Genomic DNA, 11,697 nt, shown 5'->3' with positions numbered 1-11,697 from the left:
GAGAACTAAAGCTTGCAGAGGCTCGTCTGACAATTTGTGGTGTTCAGTGAGGAAGCCTGATCTTCCTATGTCGAAGAACGCACTGGCGTTCTTCATAAGAAGTACGATTAAAGAAGCTCATGATAAGTGCAGTGATAGTGATTTGAAGCTTCTGAAAGTGAAAGCTCACGAGGTGAGAGCTATTGCTACTTCGGTAGCTTTCACAAAAAATATGGACTCAAAGATATGAATGCCACATTTTGGAGAAGCAATTCGGTGTTCGCTTCACACTACCTGTGGGAGGTGAAAGTGACATACGAAAATTGCTTCTCCCTCGGACCATACATTGCTGCAGACACTGTTTTGGGGGCAGGAGGTAACACTCATCCTATCCTTTAGGGATTAGGTGGGTTTTTAACTTGTGTTTTATGGTTGTGGGACAATACGACAGCCCTAGCCTATATCAGGAAACAGGGAGGAACGCATTCATTCTCCCTTTACGAGACAGCGAAGGAGTTGCTGCTCTGGGCACAGGAGAGAAAAATCTCTCTTCTTACCAGGTTTGTGCAGGGAGAAAGAAACGTCCGTGCAGATCTGCTAAGCAGGAAAAACCAAGTCCTCCCCACAGAGTGGACCCTCCATCCACAAGTTTGCGATCAGCTGTGGGAATTATGGGGAAGACCAAATATAGACTTGTTCGCAACCAATTGGAACAAGAGACAGGAGAATTATTGCTCCCCGATTGCAGACCCAAGAGCAATAGCCATAGACGGCCTCCTGCTGGACTGGGTGGGCGTAGACGGGTACACTTTTCCCCCTTTCAAGCTAGTAGGGGAGGTAATAAGGAAGTTTGCTTCCTCAGAAGGAGCGAAGCTGACGTTAATTGCTCCCTTCTGGCCAGCCCTAGACTGGGTTACAGAGGTACTGGAGTGGATAGTGGATCTTCCCAGATCGCTCCCACTAAGGAGCGATCTCCTCAGACAGCCCCACTTCGACAGATTTCACAAGAACCTCCCCGCTCTAAGTCTGACTGCCTTCAGACTATCGAAGGACTCGTTAGATCGAGGGGATTTTCACGCGAGGCTTCGAAAGCTATCGCAAGAGCCAGGAGACCATCCACGTTACGCGTGTACCAGTGGAAGTGGGAGGTGTTCAGAAGATGGAGCAAGGCTCAGAAAGTATCCTCTTCCAGTACCTCTGTAACGGACATCGCTGATTTTCTCCTTTACTTAAGGAGAAAATGTAATCTGGCCGTATCAACAATTAAAGGGTACAGAAGCATGCTGGCCTCTGTTTTCAGGCATAGAGGCCTGGATGTTTCAGACAACAAGGATCTGCATGATCTTATTAGGTCTTTCGAGACCTCGAAAAACCAGACCAAGAGGAACCCTAGTTGGAACTTGGATGTGGTCCTTCAATACCTCATGACTGACAAGTTCGTACCTTCTCATAAAGCTTCCTTTAGAGACTTGACGAGGAAGTCGTTGTTCCTGTTCGCTCTAGCAACAGCAAAAAGGGTAAGTGAGCTACAAGCATTGGAAGGCAGAGTTGGCTTTAAGAAGAACTCAGCTATTTGCTCATTCAAGACACTCTTCTTAGCGAAGAATGAAAACCCTTCCAAGCCGTGGCCAAGAAGCTTTGAAGTGAAAGGGCTTTCTTCTATTACAGGGAAAGAGCTGGAGAGGACTTTGTGTCCTGTCAGAGCCCTCAAGTTTTACTTACAAAAGAAGACTCAACTAGGAGGTACAGAAGATAGCCTCTGGTGCTTGGTCAAGGATCTGAAAAGACCCATTTTGAAGAACGCACTAACGTTTTTCATTAAAGATGTAATTAAGGAGGCTCATCTCTCCTGTGGTGATGAGCACTTTAAGCTCCTCAGAGTGAAGGCGCATGAAGTGAGGGCCATAGCAACCTCAATGGCTTTTCACAAGACGTGGTCTCTCCAGGCTCTTATAGAGTCCACTTACTGGAGGTGTAACTCTGTCTTCGCTGCTCATTACTTAAGAGACATGAGGGTTACATATGAGAAGTGCTTCTCACTCGGAGCTTACGTATCCGCGATTCAGTGCTGGGAAGAGGAGCTGAGGTTTAGCTTAATTTTTTCTATTTTAGTTTAGCTTAATTTTTTCTATTTTAGCTTTTGTGGTGTTTGTTTTTATGGTCGATTGAAAGAGGGTATAGGAAGAACCCCCCTTTCAATTCCAAGCTCTAACATTGTTAGGATGGTCAGGTGTTCGGGATTGACTTTAGTGCTCCTCGTTTTTTGGTAATTAAAAACCTAAAACTCTGTCATGTAAGAGGGCTAGCCCCCATTGATATGATACAGGACAAGGCTCTGTCATATAAGTGGGTCAGCCCCCATTGACACGATCCATATAGGCTCTGTCGCGTAAGCGGGCTAGCCCCCATTGACATGATCCAGAAGGGCTATTCAGTCATAGGTCCCTACCTCGCTGAAGCTCTTGAGGCATGCAGACTCATAGACAGTAATCAGGCATGCAGACTCATAGACAGTAATCATGAAGTCTTCTGCCCAAACCAGGTAAGAACCAAGGATATATATCCTACAACATCGGTTGTTTCCTGTTTTTATTTTGTAGTTAGCTGTCTCTTGCCCTCCACCAAGGGTGCCAATCAGCTAAGTATATATCTGCTGGGTAAGTTGCATGTACAAAAATGATATTGTTAAGATACAATAAAGTTTTGTACATACTTACCTGGCAGATATATACAATTAATGGCCCACCCAGCCTCCCCTCAGGAGACAGGTGGAAGAGAAAATCTGATTAGAAAACGGGAATGGTTTTGGATCCCGCCACCCAGCGGCGGGAATGGTAGATCACCTGACCTACCTGTCGCGTGTGCTGCGAGTTTTGAAATTATGTCAGGGACGACGGAGTTTATAGCTAAATATGTACGTATCTGCCAGGCAAGTATGTACAAAACTTTATTGTATCTTAACAATATGTATAATTTTTCCTAACTATACAAACCTGAGGTCCTTTACATATAGTCCCACCTCATGCCACCCCTCACTCTGCATTTTCCTGGGCCTAAAGCAAAGTGACTCCTCTCCTTGCAGTCGAGCTGACCACCAACTGCGGGACAAGCAGTTAACTACCGAACTCCCTTGTTCGAAGCTTACGACCAGTTCAGCTGCCGCTAAGTACCATTCCTATTGTTAAAGGACCTCAGGTTTGTATAGTTAAGGAAAAATACAATTTTCGACAAATTGTTATGTTGCCTAACCTAGAAGGGTGCGTAGGTGCGGTAGTAGTTTCAAGTTTTACCCTTGTTTTTTCTTAATAGAAAACATCAGGATGGCTTGCCTAGAAAATCAACATAAAATGAGAAAAAGATATACTAGTATTAGTCAACTTATTACTCTTATTTGTTTTCCTTCACTTTATTTAGTACCTCTACAATTCAGTGTGCTGCTGGCTTATTTAAGCTATTTTTGTGTGTAGTGTGCTACCATGTTCATCTAAAGTTATCATTTATTTCATTGGTATCTGAAATTTACCCTAATTAACATTCTTTCTCTGCATCTATTCCCACTCGTATGTGGGGTCGATGTTTCTGACACCTTTCCTTCACCTGGCTCGATCATGCACTTTGTCCTCTGAAAGTTGTTTGTCTCTCAGATCTTCTTTAACAACAATGTTTAACCACTTTCACTATACAGTACTCTTCCTCTCACTCTTCCACTAGGCACCTCCATCTGCATCACTCTCCTCCCTAAATAGGCCCTGTCTCATTCCTTATCACCACACAGCCATACCACTGGAGTCTTCTTTCGGGGGCCTACTGTGGTAGTTTAACAACTTTAGTGGTTCCCATTATTCTTTCATTCATGATCCTATCCATATTTTTCACTCCACATTTTTATCTAAGCATTTTCAGCTGTGCTGTGTTTACCCAAATTAATGTCATGTAGAAAATAAGGTAGAACTTTGAATATGAGCAGTATAGCATAGAACTGACTAATATTTGATAAATAGATAAATTTTTAAGCAAGGCTGTTCTTTGTTTGATCCTAAATTTATGTACTAGAAGCCAGTAGCTTTCCATCTTAGCTTATTACACCTTCATGGGCTGCAAAGCCTATTCTCCAGGTCAGGGTAAATATGTATGTAATGAGCCCACCAGGAATGCATCTAGTCTAACCTCACTTATGATGTAGCCTATAGTTGGTTCACTTAAGGTGGAATCTTGGGTGAGCCTTACACCTACGAGACGTTTGTTTGGCGGCCGCTGATTGGCTGGGAGCTGCCTACCTCCAGGTACCAGCCAATCAGCGGCTGCCAAACAAACGTCTCGTAAGCATAGGGCTCATCCGAGAATCCACCTTAAGTGAACCAGCTATAGTGCCTTATTAGGCAAGTGTTGCAATGGAGCTTACTCCTCCAATAATTAACTTCATCTGCTATGTAACAACAATGCCTGTCTGTTTCATTGGATTTTATTGTTTTTTTAATTGTAATACAATATTAGTGAATACGTACTTAAGCTAGTTATACAGTAGTCGACATGTGTGCATTATGATTGGAAGTCAATAGTAAGCCTAATTGAAGAGAACATTTCCTAAGTTATGATAATGCCAAGTGTTTTATTTTTAGGTATAAAACAATCATAATAATGGTAGTGTGTTATCAAGTACACATACCTACTTTAAAATTGTGTTAATGTATTGAGGCACTTTGCATGCAGCTGAGAATGTTATCCATGATTTTATGTGATTTTGCATAAGGGTTATGCACATGTCAGTCTAATATTCACAATATCACGTTGGGGTTGTCCAGATCTCCCCGGGCAGATCAAGGCATGGTGTCCTAGGTTATGATGTATATCATTTGTGATAGTATGTCCTTGATCTGCATGTAAGCTGGCCACAAATGTAAAATAGCTTGTATAACTAATGCATTCATGGTTTTCAGTATCTGGATGATGGTTTGAGCAAGGCAAAATTTAGGACTGTATTTTGATCAGTATTTTATTTTCCTCCATTATGTGTCAGTTTAGTATATACTTCTCAATTTGTTCTCTTTCAAACCATTACTTGTGTGGAAGCTGTGTTATTTTATGCAATTGAGTGTTGCGATTTGATTTAACATTAAAAATTGGGTTGCCTGTATTTATTTTCAAGTTATCAAACCCCATCTGTGTTTTTCATTGCAGATCATGGGTATTTTACGTTCAGTAGGACGTGTTGTGGTGGACATAACTGTACTCCTGTTGGTTCTAGTTTTATTACCAGGTCTTCCCCCAGATGTGAAATTTTCATATTATGAGTAAGTATGGTACTATAATTTATAACAGTTTATGAAAATGGTTATTCAGATTGGTTTTGTGTAGCTCAGATTTTCATTAGAATTCAGTTTTAGACTGTCATTATGCACTATGCATTCTCAGTGATGAAGAATCAAGAAATATCTCCTGATTTTAAGTCTTAGCACTAGGTTTCTTTATAGGTCCCAGTGCTGGGCTCTGACCCTAATTGTCTTGATTAGATGACAACTTGCTGATAATATTCTTTGCCCTACTCTGTCACTAGAATGATGAGGTTTAGGTTTCATAAGATTCAGTATAAGCTAATGGTGAAGTGTGTGTACTGTATATAAAGTAGACTAATCCAGTCACCATCTGAACTTGATATTGCTTTGGTCCAGCATTGATTGGTAAACTGTCTAGGTTTTCCCCATCCTTACATAACAGCACTAGATCATCATCTTGGTAATAGTCCCTTAAATAGGGACCCTTTAGTATCAATACTGCATTTTACGATGAGCCTGTGTATTAGTGTTGTCCTGCAATTCTGCAGCAACTTTATATAGTGTGAGTGGGATATACTAATGTGATAACATGAAATTTTGTATCACATGTTATCCAGGTTTATTTGGTATTAGATCATAACTCATTTTGTCATCTTTTAGGGTAGATAAAACGTTACCCTTTGAGGGACCATTGGCAAAGAATGACTTACTTAACGATGCTGGACGCATTTTAGATGGCAAGATAACTGGTCCTGAGTCTGTAGCTTCTCGGGACCGATATGAGTTGTTCACAAGCTTGCACAATGGAAAAATCCTGAGAGTATGGGGAAAGAACTTTGACCATTTTCAAACTGTTGCTACTATTGGACCAGGTTGTGGTAAGTAAAGTTAGTTTTGGTTTTCCTATGATAATTTAATAATTGTATAACTATTATATAGCCATTACAGGAGCAATCTTAGCACATAGTCCTGGGGTTGGCTGTACTATTAGATTTTTTAATTTTTTTAAAAAATTTTTGATAACCATAAAAAGTTGGGAGTGGTAAACTTTAGGGATGCACTGATACAAAATTTTTGGCCGATATCAATACCTGTTACCTCCATATTACTGTTATTTAGGAGAATATATAGTAACTAAAATCATTCTTGCCCTCTGGTTATTGTATTTTAAAGGTTCATAAGTTGAGAGGTCATATAATTGGGTTATATAACCAGTTTCAAAGCCTTAAATTTTATTTAATAACTTTATTACCTGGAAACAGTTTGGCTTATATTATGGCTACCATTGGAAGACTTTTAACAATTTAGGCACAATCTGAAATCACTAATATACTTTACTTTTATTCTGAGTTTTAATTTATACATTGGCTAGAAACAGTTAACAGACTCATTTATTTAGATTATGAAAGGTCCTGGTAATGGAAGGGTTAATCCTTTGCCTCATTATAGTACAGAAATTGTTTGTTCCGACACGGCATACAAACCTTCGGTCCTTTTACAATAGGAAGGTACTAGCGGCAGCTGGATAGGTCGTAAGCTTTCGAACAAGGGGTTCGGTAGTTAACTGCTTGTCCGACAGGCGCGCGCGCGCGACTGGTAGGTAAACAAATCACTTTTGCTTTCGCCTGCTGGCGTGTGGACGTGTATCATCGCTTCTCTGCCCGCTTCCATTCATCGCGTCGTTGCTTTTCGGCATTGATTGTCTTTTTCTTTTTCCTTTTTCTATTTATCTAGTGAAACTGAATTGTAAGTACAATCATTTCACTATTTATTTTCCCATTGAATTTCAATTGTTGAATTAAAGGATCTTGGTTTCACCACGCCCTCCGATTACCCGAGTGCCGGGACTGAAGGGCGTAAGTGCGGGAATTCATTTTCCCAGAAATGATCCTCGTATTTTGTATGCTCGGTGCCGAGGGCGGGAGCGCTCGCTCCGAGGCGTATATTTGGGTTGGGTTGGAAAAACTTATTCAGTATGGAAGTGGAATCGCAAGTACAGTATTCTTTTTCATTTTCATCATATTATTGATTTTGATAGCAATACTCATTTTGGATCAGTTTCCGAGCTTACCGGAAATTGATCCTTTCCCCTTTTTATTTTGAATGAAGTGAAATCGCAAGTGCAGTTCTTTTTCATTTTCATTTTTATTGAGATTGCATTGTTTACTGGGATCAATGCGTTCCGCTATTTCCCGTGGGAATTGATTCCTTCCCCTTTTTAATTTGTATGAAAGTGAAATCGCAAGCGCAGTATTCTTTTCATTTTCATATATTTTTTGATTGCATCAATTCATTATGGATCAAGGTTTCCATAAACCTTGATCCATAAAGGTAAGGAATGGATCCTTTTACCCTTGCGCTCGGTACCGAGGGCGCAAAATGCGCATCGAATTCCGAAGCCCTTATTTCATTGTGAAGTGAATCGTAATGCAAGATGCATTTTCATTTTATTCCTTATTATTGATTGCATCAATATTTATTGGTTCAAGTTCCGCTCAGTCAGGGAATTGATCCTTATGCCCTTGCATTCGGGCCGATGGCACGATTGCTCTCGGCTCTTATATTGTTGTTGGGTACATGGGTACTGTGCGGGGTGGGGAACGAGAACCCCCAACCCGCTCAGCTCCCACAGATGGCCCTTCCCCTTGGGGGGGGGTGGGGGGGGGGAGGTTATCGGCGTTCTTCTCCTCGCCCGATCCGTCGAGCGCGGGGGAGGGCGCTCGGTGCCCGATGTACAATTGTTATTAGGGGTCTTCCACTCGTTCGGAGAGGGCTCACCCCCCGGCGCGAGGGGACTTCCCCCCCACTAATCGCTACTACTGTTATTTCCGCAGGTGCTACTGCCACGAGGGTGGACCTTGGTGAGGTATGGGCGTCCTTCCATTTGCAGGGCGTGCTAGTGTCCAGGGGCTGCGGTTCTATGTCTGGGCCTACTGCGGTCACCCATGGAGTGGTGACCACGCAACCAGGTGACGACGTCCCTCCTCACCTGGTGTACTCGCCTCACGTGGTAACAGTCTTGCCTACAGCCGCTGTGAAGTGCCGTTCGCCGTACCGAGAGGAGGGGGGCGTGCCGCCGCCGCTCGTGGTTGCCGCGCTGCAGCGACACACTTCCGCTGCCCTAGAGCTCGCCCCTGGACCTGCCGCCGCCGGTACCAGGATGTTGCTGGCTGCTGCTCCCAACTTCCTGTGTTTTCCGGGTGCTACCTTTGCCGTACCTTGCCGATTCTGGTTGGACTGTCCCATGGCCGTTGCTGAGGCTTGGCTGTCCTGCCGTTGGCTGGCGCTGGCCTGTCCCTGCTTGGGCTGCGCTGGCTGTCCCTGCCGGTTGCTGCCGGATTGGGCTGTCCCCTAACCTGATGCTGTGCTGGCTATGGCCTGCTGTTCCTGAGATGCCCATACCTGCTGATGTCGTCTCCCGGTTCGTGGTGGTACTACCCCAGACTTTGGTCTGTCTGTACAGGTGCGTCCGGGCCCTGTGGCTTCGGCTACAGCAGCCCCGGCTCCGCCCTGGATAGCAGATCTTACGTCTGTCCTGAGGAAGCTGACGAAGAAGAGGAGGGAAGGTGTCGTCGTCGTCGTCTTCATCTTCTTCATCGTCGTCGGGCTGCCGCCTCTTCCCCTTCGACTTTCTAAGGCTTCACAGCCTGAGGAAGAAGAAGGCTGCCTCCTCCCTCCTAAGAAGTCTCCCTCGGGAGCTTCTCGGGACCCGTCTCACCTCGGTGGGACGGGAGGGTTCCTTCCGCTGGTCCTCCTGCTCCTTCGGGAGCGGGGCCCGTCTCTTCTTCCGCAAGGAAGAAGACTACGGGGACAGAGAGGGGTACCGGCTAACACCGGTACTTCATCGGCCTGGTGTCAGTGGTTCTGCCACTGCATCAGGGCTCCGTCTCGGCCTCTCGTTCGCGGGGAGGTACCGAGTGTACGGTCGTCTACCAGCGACCGTGGCAGCCAGGAACCAGACCTCTGAGTCCGCTCAGCGTCAGTTCACGGCACGGGCGGAAGACTGGTGACAGCCGCTCATGCGACTCTCACCAGACCAGCTCTCACTCTCGGCGAACAGCTGGCTACCCGGGGACGTGACGGTCCACGACCGACCACGGCTGAGGCTGGGAAGAGGTCCTCCCGTTCGCCGGTGCCAGCCACGGCTGGAACCAGCGACGTGACGTGCCGTGAGGACAAGCACCGGTCTCACGGACAGTGGAGCCTGCAGGTCGCCTGACCGTCGCTCACAGAAAGCGACAGGGTACGGCAACCAGCACCAGCTCTTCTGACACTCGAGATCGGGGCCGCTGTGCTCAGGTCCAGCCGTTCTCCACAGCGAGACGGTTCGACCAGGCCTGCAGCTCGATCGCCACCGCGCGTTTGACGATCGCTGCAGCCCTCCAAGCCTGCTGGTTCTGCCAGCGAGCAACGACCGGGAAGCGTCAAGGTCTGCCTCTCCCGTACCTTCAACCTCCTCGGGTTACACCGGGAAGGAGCGAGGTATTGAGGAGTGATCGTGAGGGGTGCGCCCTCATGATCCCACCACGACGCCCTACGTGCCAGGCACGGTTCTTGGACCGCGGCCAAGGACGTATGCGCAAGTGGATGGGGAAGACCGAGAGGGCTGTCCGCTGTGTTCCCCCCTTCTTAGGAGGAAGGTTCTCGGAATATGCTCTTGTTCGAAGGGCTTAACGGTCCCACTCTGCAAGATGCTGTGACTTCGAGATCCTGAGGAAATTTGCCGAGGTTACGGCGCTGATTCGTCAGCACAATGACCTCGGGGAAGGATCGCCGCTTCCACCAGCAGAGCCACGTCTCGGCTCGAGTCGTTTTGCCCGGGGGCGAGAGGGAACCCAAATCGACGGTGGGTCTGCGCGATGGAGCTTGCCGACTGTGTTGAACCAGGTAGTCCTCTCGTCTCCGGACAAGAAGGCTCTCTCAGTTCTGGCCGGTCGAACAAGCTACTTCACCTCCTCTACTGCGACAGAGGCGTTTCTACGTGTCTTCGGACACCGTATTTAAATACCCCTTCGGTCCTCCTGAGGTTTCGACCTCGACGAGGACTGGAATGAGTCGGAGCGGTATCGGCTCTCTCCTGTCAGGTGTCGATCAGCCCCACCCAGACGACGTTCACAGTGGCGGCAGACACTTACCTACAGTATGAGTTCGTAAACCCTCCTCCCGGGAAAAACGTTTTCTCCTGACGATACGTTTTCCCAGGCTCTGAGAGGCCATCGCCGTAAGGCGATGGCTTGCTCCTTTTCTTCTCCAACTGCTAGTTCCGCTGGGAAGGCGAGCCAGTATCCAATTCCTCCCCATTCCCTCTCTCCTTACGGCTACGAGGGAAAGGGGAGGGATCCTACAGAGATTTCTCTGTAAGATCCCACGTTAGGGGCTGCGCTAGGGCCGGGGGGACCTTCGGGTCCTACCTGACGTAAGCCCCGGTCATTGAGGAGGGATCCTGCCCTTTCTCGATTTCTACGGGAATCGAGAGGACCACCAGCCGATATCGTTTGACGAATTCGGTGGGGGGTTTCGCAGAGTGCTTAGAATTCTACGGAATTTCTAGCGCACTCAAGAGTGTTCGAGTTTTTTACGATCTCCAAACACTTAGGCGAGACCACGGTCCAAAGGAGCGAGAATCCCCGATAATTGTTACACGATAATCGGGAACCTCGCTTATGCTCGAATTCCTGTAATTTCTAGCATTTGGAAGAAGACTGCTGCTGAAAGAAGAGTATCTCACAGTAGGCGCTTAAACCTGGAATAGAGAAGAACGGACGGGAACTTCCAGTTTGGCTTGAACTATCGTCTTCGGTATTCTGTTCACCATTGAAGCTTTCCTTTGGGAAAGACTTCTCCTTCACTCTCTTGACTAGAGAACGAAGGCGGTCGATCTCCAATCCTTATTCTCATTCCTCGAGGGGAAAAGATTTTAGGATGGAGGTCGTGGTACAGAACCTACAAATATACTACGTATATTACCCTCGCGACATGATTCTTTAACAGTTGAATTGTCCGTGGGTAAGGCGCATACCGTAGTTAACTCTACGGTTTGTGACCGAGACGAATTGTATCTTAATTGAACTGCAACTCGGGGTTGCCTGCAACCTCCCAGCAGTTATCAGTTTCGATTTTAGATACTTGGTATTGTCATGACAACACCAAATCAGCTTTTGTATTTACCGAAATCCGTTTCGGTTAAATATAATTGCTCGAGCGTATTCTTTATGCTCGATGGTTCTAGCCGAACGCATTCCTTCGTGGAATAATGGATTACCTGGCAACTCAGGATGACGAGTCACCGAGAGCTACTGCGTATTGAACTGCCTGATAGCGGCTCAGTATCAGCTAGGTCTCGGAGATGCACGGTCGGTTACGTCTCTCTCTCCCCTGGTTGGATTGACTACCGAACCGTATCTCTGGCCCAACAATCATGGACTTAGGTCTCTGATTAACGGGG

The 11,697-nt window shown here is 46.3% G+C and overlaps 1 protein-coding gene and 1 pseudogene across 1 annotated transcript in view; one reads left to right on the top strand and one right to left on the bottom strand.

Moving 5' to 3' along the window:
- The window catches only part of LOC135202355 (adipocyte plasma membrane-associated protein Hemomucin-like), a 171,263-nt pseudogene that overhangs the window by 61,861 nt on the left and 97,705 nt on the right, over positions 1 to 11,697 (bottom strand).
- LOC135201940 (adipocyte plasma membrane-associated protein Hemomucin-like) overlaps positions 3,072 to 11,697 on the top strand; it is a 29,456-nt gene continuing 20,830 nt past the window's right edge. The window contains exons 1-3 of the mRNA XM_064231223.1: positions 3,072 to 3,174; positions 5,158 to 5,270; positions 5,913 to 6,130. Coding sequence (XP_064087293.1) covers positions 5,161 to 5,270; positions 5,913 to 6,130 — 328 coding nt within the window. The 5' untranslated portion in view covers positions 3,072 to 3,174; positions 5,158 to 5,160. The remainder of the gene's footprint in view (positions 3,175 to 5,157; positions 5,271 to 5,912; positions 6,131 to 11,697) is intronic.

This window comes from Macrobrachium nipponense, chromosome 30, assembly GCF_015104395.2.
Source record: "Macrobrachium nipponense isolate FS-2020 chromosome 30, ASM1510439v2, whole genome shotgun sequence".
Classification (NCBI taxonomy): Eukaryota; Metazoa; Arthropoda; class Malacostraca; order Decapoda; family Palaemonidae; genus Macrobrachium; species Macrobrachium nipponense.
The sequence above is the reverse complement of the archived record's forward strand: the minus strand, read 5'-3'. Positions and strand labels throughout refer to the sequence as shown.